The following is a 17,850-nucleotide window of genomic DNA, read 5'->3' on the forward strand; positions in this document are numbered from 1 at the left end:
TTTAAATTGGTCTTTCAGGAAGATAATTTGGAAATATGTACCAGAAAGCTTAAACCCACAAACCTGCTACCAAAATGTTATAATAGGAAAATAACAAATGCCATACAAGGAAGATTCATTAAAGTTTTACTTATTATAGGAAAAAACTGAACATTTATGTCCAACATTGGGGGATTCAAAAAATTATGAGTCATGTATTAGTTATTAAAATGTCATAATATAAAATCATGACATATTGTTAAGTAAAACGGTTATAAATTAACACACACATAAACATACACATAGTATAACATCCCAAATTTGAAAGCGTTTAAAACATAATTACATATATAATTAAAAAATATTTATAGGAGTTATGTTTAGATATTGAGGAAATGTCGGTAATATATATTTTTTTACTCTTCTCCATTTCTTCCAGTCTTTCTAACCATGGGAAAAGAAATTTTTTTCTGGGAGTCTGTATTGTCATTTTCATTATGTCTTACTTCACAATTTCTAATGTTTTCCTTCATTTTTGATTCCAAGTAAACATTGATAGCTGCTCCAGCCGTGGCAGCTCTATAGCTGGGGCTTCTTTTGATTTTTTTTCCCTGTTACTCTCTAAATTAGAAACAGTCCAATAAACTATGCTGTTGCGGGTAAAGCCACTGGCAATATCCTATTTGAGACTGAAAAATTTAAGGCCTAATTATTAGGCCTTATAACAAAGACATATTATAGAATCCAAGACGTAAAGAAATATTTCTATTTATTGTGCTAATTAAATAACCAAGAGTAAAAATTTAACAACATATAAAAATAACTTAATTAAAATAAAATATAGTAAAACTGTATAAAATATGCACAAAATTAAAACATTAACTGAGTAGCCCCAAAACTACATACGTATTTATGAAATTCCTTAGAAATAAGATATCTATTCTTTGAATAAAATTTGAAATTTGTTTCTGATTTTCAAACTAAGAGAAAAGTAGTAGATAATAGCTCCACCCAATTCAAAATGGTCCTAAAGAGAATGATTCTGGGTCATTTCTTGCTTGTCTTTTCTAATACCCATTCGATTACCTAGGAGGAGAAAAAAATATGATTATGATACTTTTCTACTGAAAACACAAGTGATAGAAAAATATATTGTAAAAACTTCAAAAGAATATGGCAAAAAATTTTAAATAAAAAGGAATACATTTAAATTTTACACTTAAAAACACATTTATTTTCTAATGGAAGAACACCCTTTTCTGTACTTTCAATGTTGAGAACAGTATTGTTCTCATTTGACAGAATGAAGATTCTTCCTCACTTTCCTCACCTTTACCTAAAAATGCCTTTCAAATGGTCACTCAAAGAAACTAAACCAAACTTTGAAAATTGCCCATCAGAATGGATTAGTTATTCCGCCCTTTAGATGGTTTAGTCTTTTTCTTTCTTAATATCCCTTTAGAAATCTTTTGTTGACTAAGCAACCTACTGAGTGCTATTAACTACGCTGCCTAAATAAGTCTGCTAAGTGCCCTAAAGAGTCTTCAAAAGACAAAGCTGCATAATAAAGCGTCATATTGCCCCCGAAATAAAATACCAATTTAACTGAATGTAGTTTCTTAGGCATAATTTATTTACCTGTAAAGCATTGTTGTTAGCTGTTTTTTTCATTTCTCCAAATAGACCCCTTGAAGTTTTAAGATCCTAAACATAAGAAAGTAGAGCAGTTCACAATGTGCACATTACATTACAGAGAACAACTCATTATTATTAAATAAGCTTGAGGTTATCCTGAATCATTCTCCAAGTATCAAGGTAGTTAAGGAAATGCTACAAAAGGGTAATAAATTATAATTTAACTCCCTTCTCAAATATCAAAATACATACCCATATACATAAATCACTCTCATCTCATATTCCCAATCAGGCCGACCAAATCTAAGCCCCAATCTCCACCACGAGTATCCACTAATGATTCATTACTTAAGAAATGAATATATGGTTTACATTTATTTATCAGCTACCCTTTTTCTTCATTTTGACTATTTGACTCCATCACAAAGAGGGATGACATAGGAAAGAAAACTGATGTCCTTTGCTTTTTAAAATTTAATGATTACATCAAATTGGACTACAGAGGGCTGTTTCTTAAGTTATGCTCCTTAGGGGCAGCCACTTTCAATTCTTTGCTGCTTCTTTTGTTGACACATTCATGTTTCTTCTTTGTCTTTTTTCCCCCCTCTTTTGAGGCAGGGAGTCTGGCTGTTCTCTCACCCAGGTGGAAGTACAGTAGCATCATCACAGCTCACTGCAGCCTCGAATGCCTGGACTGGAGCAGTCCTCCTGCCTCAGCCTTGTGCTGCTAACTTGTATGTTTATACTTGTCCTTTAACAATTTTAGACAGTAACAATCACAGATTCCGTTCTTGTAAATACCATTTCCTTTTCTTAATAAAAGTTGCACTACAATTTTTGATTTCTAAACAGTGTTTGCATTTTCTAGGTAAATACTGTTTAGTCTTGAGCTAATTAATGTGCTATGGTTATAATTTCTCTTTAATCCATTATTATATTTGTCCTGTAGTTAAACCACCTGTTAAATCAGTAACTACCAGTTACTTAGTTTTCCACATATATAATTCTATGGTCTTTTTACTCCCCTTAAATGTTAGCAATAGTTGTACACCAATGTTTTTTGAAACACTGAAGTATACTGAATAATCTTGGTTCAGTTTTTTGTTTCTATGTTTTTTAATTTCTTTTTTTAACTTGGAGATCTTTCTCCCACAATAGTTGCTGCCTAGGCCTTTTCCTAGGAAGACTTATCTTCCCCATTCCATGTTAGTTTTTGTTTTATTTCTTGATCCAGTCCCTTGGTTCTACTGAACTTCATCTTCTAACAAATTACTCAAAAGGTAAGATAGTCTTTTAAGATTTTCTATGTTTGAGTGTATCTTCCTTAAATCTCCAGACCTGACTGAGTTCTACACCACATATAGGACTCAACAGATACATCACGTTCCCTTGGAATCTGAAGATACTTTTCTAATGTCTTCTAGCATATAATGTCACTGTGGAGATGTCCAAAGCTGTTCTGATTCTTGATTCTTTACCTGTAAGCTACATTCACTCCTGGGAATCTTTTAGAAAATGTTCTCTCTATGCTAGGAAGTATAAAATTCCTACAACAAAGTGGCTTATTGCAGAATTTTCATTTATTGGTCTAGATAAGCTGTGTGCCCTTTTTAGCAGGAGGCTTGTGTATAGTTTTGGAAAAATATGTTACACTTTTTGACAATTTTCACTCCTTTTTCTCTATTTTCTTATCTTACACTGGATGTTTTTGTCATTTGGCTCTAATTTCTGGTAACTTTTTTCATCTCAACTGTTCCGTGCTTCTACTGAACTGAGTTCATATTAATTTCAAGATTTCACATTCTATATATATTTTTGAGGGGAAACAACAGACTGTTCTAGTTTTACAGGCGAAATTATCTTCTTTGGAGGAGAATTACAATTGTCATGAAGTTTTCTTTAATTTTCTCTTCCTTCAGAGTACCCTTTATTTCATTATATTTTGGCAGCACTTTCTTAGAAGTTTTCTTCAATGCCTGCTAATCCCTGGCTGTCCAGTCATATTTAAAAATGAGACACTAGGCACCTGTAGCTCAGTGATTAGAGCACCAGCCACCTGCACTGGGGCTGGTGGGTTCAAACAGGGAGCCAGGGCCTACTAAACCAAAAAATAAAATAAAATAAAATAAAAATAATAAAATAGCCAGGCATTGTGGCGGGCGCCTATAGTCTCAGCTACTTGAGAGGCTGAGGCAAAAGAATTGCTTGAGCCCAAGAATTTGAGGTTGCTATGAGCTCTGATACCATGGCACTCTACGGAGGGCAACATGAGACTCTGACTCAAAATAAATAAATAATAAAATAAAAAAAAAATGAGACACTAAAAGTCCTTTTGAAAGCTAAGTCTGTACAGAGCTTGTCACGGTTTCTTTTCAAGGCAGGGTGACCAGGTGCTGTTGGCTTTCTCAGTGCAGCCTCCAGTTTCTTCCCTAGAGACTATCCCAGAGGTTGAAGGAAAGAACTATGTGTAAAGGACCTTGGAGTTAACACGGTGGGGAAAAGGCATGCAGAGCCAGCCCAAGGACTCCCAGTTCACCGTGTACATCTTCATTTAACTCCCCTCCTTCCACCCGGCACCTTCCCCCTGCGATCCATAACACCTGGTATCTCCTAATCCTGAGCACCTCCGAGATTCTGCCAGTGAAATCAGCATGGCTCTCTCCGGTCCTCCACCAGGCATGCGATTTGACTGTAACTCCTTTTATTCTGCTACATCATACTTCCTTGAGCTTCTTATTCAATAACACACTATTCATGAAAACATTTCTATAGTTTTTTTCTTGACTCCTTGTTTTTCATAGGTTAATACTATGTTTCTTGAGAGATTTTAGAAAGGAAGAGAATTGAATACCTGTGGTCAATCTGTAATTTTAACCAAAAATCCACAATCTCTTAAGGTTGGAGATAATCTAATGCCATCTACGTTTTAAAAAACTGTCATCTGCATGGCTAATCTGTCCAATGTCTTATAAGTAACAGATAATAGATCTGAAATTAAAAACTGGGTGTTTTGATATTTAGTTCAGTAACCTTTTCACTTCATAGCAGTCCTCAGTATCTGGGGAAGATTGTTTCCAGGAGCCCTCACAGACACTGAAATCCATGGATGGTTAAGTCCCTTATATAAAATGAAACAGTATTTGTATAAAACCTATCCACACTTCCCCATACACTGTAACTTACTTATTACTTTTATAATACCTAATAAATACAACGCAAATGCTCTGTAAGCAGTATGCAATGCTGTACTGTTTAGGGAATAATGACAACACAATAAAAGTCTGTCCATAGGTATGGAATCCATGAGTCTGGAGAACTAATTATATTAAAAAATTATTACTTTTTGAAGCTTATTATCAACTTAAATCAAAGACTTCCTAGGGGAAATACCGAGGCTACTGGTTAAAATGTAGCTTTCTATATATATAAGGGCAATAGTTAAGAAGACCACAGGGCTGGAGGAAGAGAAAGGATTCAAAAACTTCCATCTTCTCCCATGAATAAGAGACAGGAAATCAGCCCATATGAATAGCACACCACTGCTATAGCCTACAAATACATATATTTGGACTAAAAGCAAATAAATCAAACACAAAATATTTTGCTTTCACTTTTTCTTATCTTCATTATTTAAAAAATCTGGCAGCATTTTACACACTCACAGCATAAAAAATACTCATTTAAACATTCTTTATTTAATGTCAGACAGGAACATTTGAACATGAACTAAATTCTGCCACTAGTAGAGGATACACTGTACCTTTAGGTAAAACTTAGAGATTTCGAAGAGACGCTGGCTGCACGCAGTGAAACATTCATGAGCCTCAGTAATACTGTGTTTCTTCAGGGTTTCAGTAACTACTTCTTTTAATATCTCGAATAAAACATAATATACAACTAATATTTCTTGAAAAAGGTACAAACCTATTATTTCAGCTTTAGAGTTCAATCCTGTAAATTACATAATCATTTAACTGCGTAAAAGGAAGATAAGCTCACTAAGACAAAATGATCGAGAAGTAACATCTACTTTGTCAGACATGCCACATGATTACTGTTGGCAGGTAATGACCAAAGCATCTTAAAAAGGATTCAAATAATGAGTTCAGAATTGACATGAATGAAAAAGCTACGTAAATAGCAGGTACATATAGATATGTGTTTATTTTTTATTATGGAAAATTTCAAGTAGAAATTAGAAAAGTAGGGAAAATATTTTATAACAAATCTCTACCTTGATATCAGCCTGAAAGATGATCAATCTGTGGCTAATTTTGTTTCATTATATCCCCATCCATTTTCCCATCATCCTTCTTGGACTGGACTATTTTAAAGTAAATTCTTAAAATCACTTCATTTATAAAATTTGTAGACATACATTTTAAAGTAACCAAATATAGAAATTTCTCCCCATGTAGAACTGAGAGAAATGAGAAATAAATCTTTACCCGTGTATGTTTCTGTGATCTTGATTCCTTAGTTTGCCTTGATGTTTTTGGTTCCTGCACGTTTTTTTGACCTGAACTGGACTTTGTAGTGACTTTTGGAGTTTCACAGCTAGGAACTGGACATGCCAGTGGCAACGACGGCTTTGCCTGTGGCTTTCTGGGCTTTATCATGTGATGATGATTAACACTGCCACTTGTCTGAGAAAGAAGAGAATCTGAACTCTCAGATTTCATAAGTCTATAGTAGGGAAAAAATCAGGAATATAGATTAAGTCAATCAAGAATGAAGTTCATTGTCTTAAATGTTACAAATATATCTATTTAAGCATAAATTTAAGAAAAGGAGACTTCTTGCTATCATTGCCTTGAACAAGCAATCGACATTATACTATAAAGTCTTTTATAGTTCTTCAAATGGATGACTAAAATACAGAAGACAATGAATAACAAACTAGGATTTTAGCTAATAGGGACAGCAACAAGTAACATTGTTATACTTTCCCCCACCCTCCAAATTGTAATTTCTCACATAAATCAGCTATGCAAGCCAGGTGGTGTTATTGACAGATTTAATACTCACTTGTTAAGTACTTATGCTTTTCTATTAAGATAAACAAAGAAACCACAACTTATATCTTATTGGACCTATGCAACTGCTTTGCAAAATAAGTAATAGTGTTAAAACTATAAAATTGGCTCATCTTTCAACTTTAAATTTCTTTTTCTTACTTATATAAATTCATGGGTGCTTAATCTTTCTAAAATGTCTGAACTGCTTACATTTGATTCCATTAAGACCCATGTTTTTCCTTTTACATGACAGGGTCTTAAAGCTTTCAATTCTGCTAATCCAGAGGCTGCAGTGTACTCTCCTTTTAGAAACAAGTATCTTTTTATTAGTCACAGCACAGAAATAACAAATATAGCAACCCAAATGTTAATGTTGCTTTGTAGCTTGATCAGGTCTAAAAAATACTATGAATTGGCTGGGCACGGTGGTTCATGCCTCTAACACTAAAACTCAAGGCCAAATTTGAGACTACCCTGAGCAAGAGTGAGACTCTATCTCTACCAAAAATTGAAAAATTAGCTGGCTGTTATGGTGGGCACCTGTAATCCTAGCACTCTGTGAGGCTGAGGCCAGAGGACTGCTTGAACCTGGGAGTTTGAGCTGGCTATCATCTAGACTGACACTATAGCACTCTAGCCTGGGGAGACAGAGTTGAGACTGTTTCAAAAAAAAAAAAAAGAGTACTATGAATTTATAAAGTCCTCACCAAAATAATTTAGTTCTGCCACAGTTCTTCCATATCAGGCAAACAATATTTTAATCCTCATCTACTCATAAATGGGTATTAAAATTTTGCTTTCAAAGTATACTTTATACTTTTTGCATATCTGATATAATTTTAGGCTTGTTTTAGATGCCAAGAAGCTAAAATTGACAAAGGTTTTAAAGATATATAAATTCAATACACATTAATTCTCATTATATAAACTTCTAATTTCTAACCATGTATTTATTGTTTTAGCTAGCAAAAAAAAAAAAAACTAGAAAAGTTTTACATAATGTATTATCATATAGGCTTTGAAAACTATATTTTTTACATAACAAGTGGTTTTAAAATCATGCCTCATGGAACCCTTGGCTTAAGGGGCTAAGCCAGCAGTAGGGAGAGAGGGAAAGGTGAGCTAACACAACCCCCAACCCCAAATACCTTCATCACCAAGCAGCTCAGCTGCTGCATCTGTGGGGTGAGATCTTCAGTGTGCCATGATTTAAAAACTTTACAATCCATTATGCTAATGTTTACATATTAGCATATAAGCAAGAAATTGTTTTTCCCAAGTCATTTCTTTTTATAACTTACAGCAAAATCATCTACTGTTCATAATAAAAACAAACTTTCTGGCATGAAAGAATTAATCTGAAAGACTAACATGAAATAAAAAAAATCCTCTAGAAACTAAAATACTTTCTGGCAAGATACTATGTATCTTAAGATACTGAATAGATCACCTTTTTTTGGGATAAAGGCAATCCAGATCTTTAGATCTCCTTTTCAGTCTGGATCCTTCAGTTCGAAGCTCACTTTGTAAAGAATCTCCGTCAGGAACACTTCCAGTCTCCGACAAAACTGCAGGAGATGGAAGAGGGCTCAGCACAGCAGGTACAGGAAAACTTTCTCTGGTGCAGGTAGTCTGAGTTTCGTAACGAATAAGACGAGACTGAAGTTCAGAGAATCCGCCATCTCTTTCCAGCGCTTTTCGGCCATCCAAGCAGTATCTAAAATGAGGAAAAGAATATTAAAAATCAAAGCCTTCATGAGAGCAATAAATTTTTCCCACTCAATTAGAAGATAGTAAAAAAAAAAAAATTACTTTTAAAGTTCTTACTTAATTTCCAAATAATTGCTGGCAGGTTGGGTGAATGGCCTATTTCCCTCACAAGTTTTTTTTTTTTTTTCTAGTTTGCTATATGACATGGCAAAAGGTTAAAAAATGTGAAGTAAAATCTGATTTTTCTTTGAGTGTGGTTCTGTGCAACAGATTTAAGTTAATCCTTTGGCTTCTTTTCCAAATAATACAGTTGCCGTTTTAATACTTTTTAAAACTCTACCAACCTCTGCTTTTTCAGCATGGCTGATAGACAACATGAACGCTGACTTTTGTTAGAAAGAGCAAGTTTATTCTCAACACACAGATTAAAAAGCTATAAAGGCTTCTAAACAAGCTTACCAAACAGCTTAGAACATTTTGATTTTTTTCTTTAAAACTTACTTCCCATCTTATTAACTGACTGACAGATTTTCCTTCAAACACTTCATCTGTGTATCTGGTTTCTAGCTAAAACTGATTCAGGAAATCAATGAAATGTTAGTTCAGTGAATGCTTTTGGACTCAAAGAAATTCCAAGTTGTTAAGCACAACAAATCAGGAAGATCACCTATGAGCTGTGTGACCTTGGAAAGCTCTTCACTTTCTTCCCCTTCTACAAATGCATCAAGAAAATACAAATAGGGTAGCGCCTGTGGCTCAGGGAGTAAGGCACTGGTTCCATATACTGAGGCTGGCAGGTCTGTACCCGGCCCCGGCCCAAACTGCAGCAACAACAACAAAATAAAAATAAAATAAAATAAAATAAAATAATTGCTAACTCATATTTAAAAAAAATAAAAAGAAAATACAAACAGTTTTACATATGTGATGACAGGATTGTCAAAATTAAAACCTTTCTCTGTAATCTGTCCTTTCTACCTGTCAAATTCTAAGAATGCTCTCTAAAATCAGATTTTTGGATCCATAAGCTTTTAGTTCAACTCCCAAAGAGAGTATCATTCCCCAAACATCTGATTGCCTGCTGTAAGTTTTAAGAACTTTATCTTTCGGCTCGGCGCCTGTGGCTCAAGCGGCTAAGGCGCCAGCCACATACACCTAAGGTGGCGGGTTCAAATCCCCAGCCCGGGCCCGCCAAACAACAATGATGGCTGCAACCAAAAAATGGCCGGGCGTTGTGGCGGGCGCCTGTGGTCCCAGCTACTTGGGAGGCTGAGGCAGGAGACTCGCTTGAGCCCAGGAGTTGGAGGTTGCTGTGAGTGTGATGCCATGGCACTCTACCCAGGGGGATAGCTTGAGGCTCCGTCTCAAAAAAAAAAAAAAAAGAACTTTATCTTTCGTCACTTACATATTTGATTTCTAAGAGTGCAGACTATGGAGCCAGATGCCAGGGATTTAAATGTGAGTTCTACTTAGTAGATGTGTGAACTTGGCCACATTACTTAACTTCATCTACGATTCTGTTGCCTCATCTGCAATATGAGATTGAAAGTACTTATCTAAAAAAGCTATTGTGAGAATTTCTTGTATTAGTACATATAAACAATAAGAATCAGTGGCTGAAACGCGCAAGCAAAGCAATCAATAACTGTATATTATCATCATCATTAGATTTATTTTCTAGCACAGCAAATCTTCCAGTACCATTAATACTATGTAGCATAGTCAGAATTTAAACCCAAGTTGGTGACTTCAGAACTTGACTTTAACATTTTAGTATACTATCTCTTATGTAAGTGTAAAGATCATCTTACTCAGTGTTCAACACATGGCTGAACATTAGAATCGTCCGAAGAGCTTTTAAGAAATACTACATGCCCAGAGTTTCTGATGTGATCAGTCGGGGGTGACATCAAGTTATTAACATTTTTTAAATTTTTTAAAAGCTGCTTAGGTAATTCTTAATCAAAAGGTCATATAAACAGAAATGGAGAGGAGAATGGTGGTTATGGGGTTTGGAGGGATATGAGGAGATGTAGCTTAAAGGGTACAGAGTTACAGAGTTGTGTAGGATGAATCAATCTAGAGATGTAATCCATGTACAGCATGCAGACTATAGTTAATATTGCCTGGAATACTGGAAATCTGCTAAGGGAATGGACTTTAGGGGCTCTCCTAACACACAGAAAAGTGATAATAAGTAACTTGGTGAGATGATGGATATGTTAATATGCTTGACTATAGTAATAATTTCATTGTGGGTGTACATATATGTGTATCTCAAAACATTACGTCATATACTTTAAATATATACAATTTAAAAGAAAAAACCTGTCTAGGGGATTCTAAATATACCTTAAAACTGGAAAAAAATCTCTCATCTTATCTGTTTAACGTAATAGGTGAGAAAACTGAGCTTCAAAGTCACAATGTTATTTGATGCCAGAACAGGGAGTGAACTTAGGTCTCTTGCATCTCTGTCTAATGTTCTTTCTGTAGTCTGTGGCTAACAAAATATATTTCATTAAAAAATCAGCAGCAACCCTACATTACCAATGCGTCCTACTTCTACCTGGAGCGACTGATAGATTCTAGAGCAGCTGTTCTCAGCTTGTGGGTCATGACTCCTTTGTAACAATGAGAATACATTGCAGCATTAGGAAGGTTGAGAACCATGCTCTAGAGTAATATTTAGAGCTATGAGTTTTAAGAAAGTGTCTAGGCATGGTTCTCAACCTTCCTAATGCTGCTCTAGAATCTATCAGTCGCTCCAGGTAGAAGTAGGACGCATTATGTACATTGTACATGTTGACTTTAATTGCCATTTAAAATGTCTTTAAAATGATTATACTATAATGTAAATTATGATTCGCAATTGAAAGAAAAATTTACTGTGTAAATTAGAAAGGAAAAGAAGCAGTAGCAGGTGCATATTTTACATTAGTGAAGTAAATATTTAGTGTTGGATGAATGACAATAATTTCATATTTTCTCACAAAATTATAACCAAATCTTTTATGAGTCCTGACAAAGAAAAGTAGCCAATGGATGGTGAAGCTATTTTTGTTTATAAATAAGAAACAGACAAAATACTGCCTATCATACACAAAATAATCCCAATGAAGGCAGGAAAAACTGCCAAACCTTCTGGAATAGTGAAGGAAACTTCAAAGCAACAAGAAGATGCAGTGACCAAATGATTGTCGCAGTATGAAAGCTCAATTTAATTTGTTGTGTAATAAAACAGTATATTTTACAATCAATGGTATCTTATACTCCAGGATAGATAAATGGAAAAATAAACAAATGGGCCAACAGTGGCTGCACTTCATTTAGCCTTAGGAGATGGTGATTTCGACCTGAGTAGTTAACACATTTTTTCTAAATATTCTTTATGTCAGATTTGAGGAAAAGCCTCTAAAGTGGGGTTCTAAAGGCCACAGCAGCACAGAAAGACAGAGCTTTCTTTGTGGCTTCATATTTACTTTAAAATGCCATTTGAATTTTGTTTCTATTGCATAATGTATGTTGAACATAAATAGGTCCTCACACAATACGGCCAAATCTTCTTGACAAAACCATGTTTCTGGATGAAACATGAAACCTGTAACTTTGTTAGCTTGGTCTCAATGTCCTCAGTTTAGTGAACATAACTTTACACTAATGAAAACTGGACTCAGCCAGATTTGTTTACTTGTTTCCAGGAATGAACAGCTGGTAGAGGGGAAGAAAATTCCTCCTTTATAATGAATCAGAATCCCATAACATTCTCATGTGTACAAATTAATAAGGCTCTGTGTAGATTTTCAGCACATCAGGAAATAATATTCAAACAGGTCTTAATTTATATTTTGATAATTGATTGTGAAGAACCTATCTTTTAAAATTCCATGAATTTAATGTAGTATTAAAATTCTTCTATAGCAAATTAAAACCAGAAAAAAAAGAGTAGGGAGATAGAACCCAGAATAAAACTAAATTTAGGCATTTCGGAAAAAATAATCTAAAACATGATTAGATGATAGACACTTCCGCTAGTAGTTAAAATCGAATTACTGTAGCTTATTTTATTCAAATCAGTGCTTAAGGGAGTTTGTCAAGGCCAAAGACATGAAAAACATGTATGTCCTAGGGTATTTCGGCCATAAAGCAAACGTTATTATCAGTACATTTTCTCGGCAGTGAATGCCATTTTTCATCATAATAATATAAAAACTGTTTACTGATTTCAACTTTCAGATTCAAGTTATATGCAAAATACCTAAAAATATTCCAGCTACTCTAGAAGAGATTGAGGCAGGAGGATCACTTGAGCCCATGAGTTTGAAGTTGTGCAGTGAGCTATCATAATGCCACTATACACTAGCTCAGGGAACAGACTGAGACTATGCCTCAAAAATAAGTAAGTAAATAAATAAATAAATCACCTAATGTGCATAATGCAATGGTACATTTCAAAACTATTAAGAAAAGCGTATAACTGTCTTACCACAACAAATAAGTGAGGTGATGGACATATTAATCAGTTCGATGTAAGCATTTCACATTGTATATCAAATCAGCACACTGTATCCCATAAATGCATCCATATATATAGTTATGATTTAATAAAGAAAAAAAATCTAGTAACAAATAGGATATTTAAATGCTTTAAAACTAATATCAAATAACTTTTTTCTTCAGAAGAAGACAAATTATTTGAGTAGGTACTGTTTTGTTTTTTGAGGTTCTGGACACTCTTTGGCTCTGTCTCAATATATACTTTTTTATTACAGTCACTCAGCGCACACACACACGCATGCACACAAGAGAACCTATAATCAACAACATTAAAAGAGTACAGTGTAAATAAAAACTTACTCAATTCCATGATAATGACATACTGAGGCTTTCTCGAAAGGTAAGACTTGAAGTTTCCTAGGACTAAGTTCTGGTGTCAGAACAAAAGTCTTTTCCCTGAAACAAAAGTTTGTCATTTGTACACATATTTAAGGTTTTATTTATTGTTATTATTTTTCCTTTTTTTAATCCCCCATGCAATAGTATGCATTTATTTAGTGACAAAGAGAAAGTTAAAGAATATGTCAGAAAAAACAAATCTGACTTCTCTACAACTGATTTTTTTTCCTTTGGTAGAGTGAACTAAGTTTTGTGCAATAAGTTAAATTTTTTTCACAAAGGAATAATTAAAGTAATCTTGAAAAGTATTTACTTCCTACTATAACAAATTGGGATCCATATCTCTTGCTTGAAAATGTAGTCATCTTGACATCTTTATGAGTCAGCAACATTTTAAACAACAGAGGATAAAAAAACTCACTGCTGATTCCAGTTTCTTTTCTGAAGTGGGTTTTCCATCAGCAGGTACATTAGAACTAATAATATGTTGAGTTTACATAAAATATTCATGCCCAGTCCCTTCTATCCCCAGACCTGTACAAGTATATAAAAATCTGCAATTAGATTAAGATCTCTGAGTTATTCTGATGGGTGCCTGCCTTCTCTGCTTGAGTTGGAAACCACTGTTCTAAGGTAACAGAACATGGTCTTGAAGCCAGAACTTGTTAGATGGGAATTAGAAAATTATGCAAAAGTAGTCTTTACAGAGTTAATAGGTAGAATGAAATACCAGAGATTTGAATTCAGAAGAGCTAGAAATGGTACAGAGAAAGGCAAGAAAACAGTAGAAAACCAATAATAAAGTTACTATTGCAGTTTTCCCCCTACGGCCCGAGTAATGAAAACTGCCTTTCCACTATTTGTCTAGGGTACTATGATAAGCATTTGAAATTATTACATTAAAATTTAAGATATATGCCAATAATGAATCCTAAAAAGCAGATTTTATATTCAAATACATCCTTTTAAAGTGTTCCATGAAAAATAACTCTAGTAAATTACAATGACCCCAGTACCTTGATGACTATTAAAATGAGTAATTTTGTAATATAAAATTCTATAGGTATCTAGCATTTTACTCCTTTCTTTTACCTTTTTCTTGATATTGTTTCTCATTTCAATCCCTCCTAGCAACTTTACCTACTTTTGTTTAATTTCACTCACAACTTAAAAGAAACACCTTAATAAATTTGTGTTTTATCAATGTTCATTATTTCCTTGCCATATACATGAGAGTCCTGTTTCCACTTTGTTTAATTTAATAGAACATTTTGGATAGCTCCTTGCAAAGGCGGACATTTAATAAGAGCACATCAGTTCCTGATTGATTGCTGTGAAAGCTCATCCTCCATCTCTCATGTTAACAGAAGATACATTTGGTAATGATGCAGTTCTACTAACATTGAAGAATCATATCTAACTTTCCTAAATAAATCACCCAGTTTCTACAGAAAGAATTTACCATATCTCCTATACTTTGCATCAAGAACAACATTCTAATCAAAAGGAGTACAATAAATAATTCACTTTTGACGAACTCATCACAGTCTGCTAGGTTAATTCAATAACTAAATAGACAAAATGTACACATTTCTGCACTTTCTGAATTCCTACAAAAAAGACTATCAATCTCTCAAAGTTATGAGAAAAGGAAATTCTTCCAAAATATACAACTTTGGCTCGGCGCCTGTGGCTCAAGCGGCTAAGGCGCCAGCCACATACACCTAAGGTGGCAGGTTCGAATCCCCAGCCCGGGCCCGCCAAACAACAATGATGGCTGCAACCAAAAAATGGCCAGGCATTGTGGCGGGCGCCTGTAGTCCAGCTACTTGGGAGGCTGAAGCAGGAGACTCGCCTGAGCCCAGGAGTTGGAGGTTGCTGTGAGCTGTGATGCCATGGCACTCTACCCAGGGGGATAGCTTAAGGCTCCGTCTCACAAAAAAAAAAAAAAAACCAAAAAACAAAATTATACAACTTTTATATCATCAAGATCATTAAGTCATTAAACCCCAGTTATTAGTTATTAAGATCCTCACATTTTCAAAGTTGCCATCTATCTCTCTCTCAAGTGAATATGCACATAAAGGCAATAATGTTCTTATAATATTTGAGATATAACTACCTTCAAATAAATCCTTTCCAAAATTTACCTTTAAAATCAATTTTCAAATCTAGTTTTGTAAAACTGATCAAAGTGATCTACAATTTTTTAAGGTCCTCTGGAAGGTTCTCAAAGCAATGCATTAACAAAAGAAATGGGAGTAATTAGCAATTATTCAATCCTTAGAAGTATTTGATGTCAGAATTTTACCTGTAATTTTGCCAACTTCAGCAATACCCAGCATTTATTAACTGTAACTTCATGGAAACTATCTTGGAAGTCAAATCAGTTGTAAATTACTCATATAGACACGAAATTCTTATTTGGTAATATCATAGTTTCAAAAGCACCCTTATACTTTCTCATTCTCTTCAACTGAAAGGCTATGCTTTTCGCTACTATTAGACATGACTGACATTGCTCATGCTACGGTGTGTCAAAATCAAAACCAGAGAATTAACACAGGTTTGTAAAAATATTTCCAAGTCAAATTCTAACTTTTTTCATAAAAAGTGCTATCCTTTGTATACTACTGTGTTTCCCTGAAAATAAGACACTGTCCTATATTTATTTTTTCTCAAGAAGACACACTAGGGCTCATTTTCAGGGGATGTCTTCTCTCCACACTGAAATGAATGGTGTGGCTACACAGATAGGCTGCACAACTATGTCCATCACTAGGTCTTATTATTTGGGTAGGGCTTATATTTAACAAATGCATAGAAATCCTGCTAGGGCTTATTTTCAGGGAAACATGATAAGCAGAAACTATGACTTCTATGCGTACTGGGAATATGCTAAGGTTTCTTTTATTTTTGTTGTTTCCTTAAGACTAAGATAACAATGTGAGGATTAAGGCCACGTGATAAACAATGGATCAAACATACAAATTTTGCTGAAGTATCAATAAACTAAGGAAATGAGATGTAACATTGTTTTAAAATGATTTTTAACAATTGGGAATTATAAATTTATAACTTACCCCTTTTGAATTGGTAAAGGCTGAAGATCTCCAACTGGTAACCCATCTGAGGTAAAGTGTTTCAGCAATTCTTTAGCATCCAATAATGTGATGCAATCTCGAGGACCCTCTTTGTGGCCCAATGAACGAGGCAATGAACCAGTTCTGGGAAAATGATGTTATGCAGATTTATTAAAAGTGAACTTGAATTTACCAAAGTCAGGGAAAGGTGATGTGAGCAGAAACCAAAATATACAAAAAGAAGACTGAGGAATTACACAATTAGCAAAGACAATAAAGTAAAATCTTTGCAAATCATTTAGTTTCAAACTATATTTTAAAGTCTTTACATCACAATAAATCTTACAGTTACTTTGTCAACAATTCTAGTACTCAAATAAAATAAACTTAATTATATTCTTTATAATTGAAAGCCCATTATTCAGTAGTGTGAAGTTACATAGTGTCAATTCTATAAAATTTGAATCTAAACTCTTACATGTTTTGAAATCCCACAACAGAGTAGAACCTATGTAAGCTGACCACCCAAAAGACTGTAACAAACTGGTCAACACACAGAGGTGGTCAACACAAGGAGCTAGTCAATGTAGGGAGGGCTCAACTGTTAATTCTTTGGTTTGATTTTGACACACTTTAGCATGACTTAGGCTCTACTGTACTGTAATTAGTTTTTCTTTTTTTTTTAGTAGAGAAGAGGTCTCATCTTGCTCAGTCTGGTCTAATAAACCCTTTAGTGTTCTCTGAAAGTGAAGTAGTTTCTTCTTTCCAGGTTTTAAAACTTTCTATGAGCTTTTTTTGGTTTATACCGTGATAGAGTAGAAATAGTAACTAATTTGGTGTCAGTCTAGTTCTAACTCTCATCGTAAATATCTGTGTTGCTCTGGGCGCTGTAATATAACCTATTGTGTGTTAGTACCTTCATCAGAAAAATAGAAATAATAATTATTTTAGGCCTGGTATATTGATTTTCATGTTACAAAGTGCCGAATTTTAGGTGTTACTTCATTTTTAAACAAGACCTATCCCATCTTTTTCTGGGAAATTTGTGAAGATTAAGAATAAATTGTATATAAAGTAGTTTAAAAAACACATAAACATATTTCACGGATAACAGTGTGCTTATGCATGATGTCATAACCACGGCTAGAAGAGACCTTGAAGAGATATTTGATTGTTGTGCTTCAAGTAATCTTTCAAGTTCACAGAAAATTATAACTTTAGTCCCTGCCTTCAAAAATTTACAGCACACAGCTGGCACCACCGGTTGCTCAGTCGGCAAGGGCTCTAGCCCCATACACCTAGGGAGGCAGGTTTGAAAAAAAAAATTGAAAAACTAGCCAAGCGTTGTGGCACACACCTATAGTCCCACCTACTTGAGAGGCTGAGGCAAGATGACAGCTTGAACCCAATAGTTTGAGGTTGCTGTGAGCTATGATACCATGGCCCTCGACCCAGAGCAAAAGAAACTCTAGCCTGGGCAGCAAAGTGAGACTCTGTCTTAAAACAAAACAAAGACAATAATAATATTC

The 17,850-nt window shown here is 34.5% G+C and overlaps 1 protein-coding gene across 1 annotated transcript in view; it reads right to left on the reverse strand.

Annotated features, from left to right (window-relative positions):
* Nucleotides 1-742: 742 nt before the first annotated feature.
* Nucleotides 743-17,850, reverse strand: part of MTBP (MDM2 binding protein) — a 60,968-nt gene continuing 43,860 nt past the window's right edge. Inside the window, exons 16-22 of the mRNA XM_003782378.2 lie at nucleotides 16,322-16,465; nucleotides 13,200-13,295; nucleotides 8,083-8,349; nucleotides 6,063-6,300; nucleotides 5,375-5,488; nucleotides 1,618-1,683; nucleotides 743-1,065 (exon numbers count right to left, since the gene is read on the reverse strand). Coding sequence (XP_003782426.1) covers nucleotides 1,027-1,065; nucleotides 1,618-1,683; nucleotides 5,375-5,488; nucleotides 6,063-6,300; nucleotides 8,083-8,349; nucleotides 13,200-13,295; nucleotides 16,322-16,465 — 964 coding nt within the window. The 3' untranslated portion in view covers nucleotides 743-1,026. The remainder of the gene's footprint in view (nucleotides 1,066-1,617; nucleotides 1,684-5,374; nucleotides 5,489-6,062; nucleotides 6,301-8,082; nucleotides 8,350-13,199; nucleotides 13,296-16,321; nucleotides 16,466-17,850) is intronic.

The sequence above is a fragment of the Otolemur garnettii genome, unplaced genomic scaffold (assembly GCF_000181295.1).
Source record: "Otolemur garnettii isolate 467f Iridium unplaced genomic scaffold, OtoGar3 scaffold00004, whole genome shotgun sequence".
NCBI lineage: Eukaryota > Metazoa > Chordata > Mammalia > Primates > Galagidae > Otolemur > Otolemur garnettii.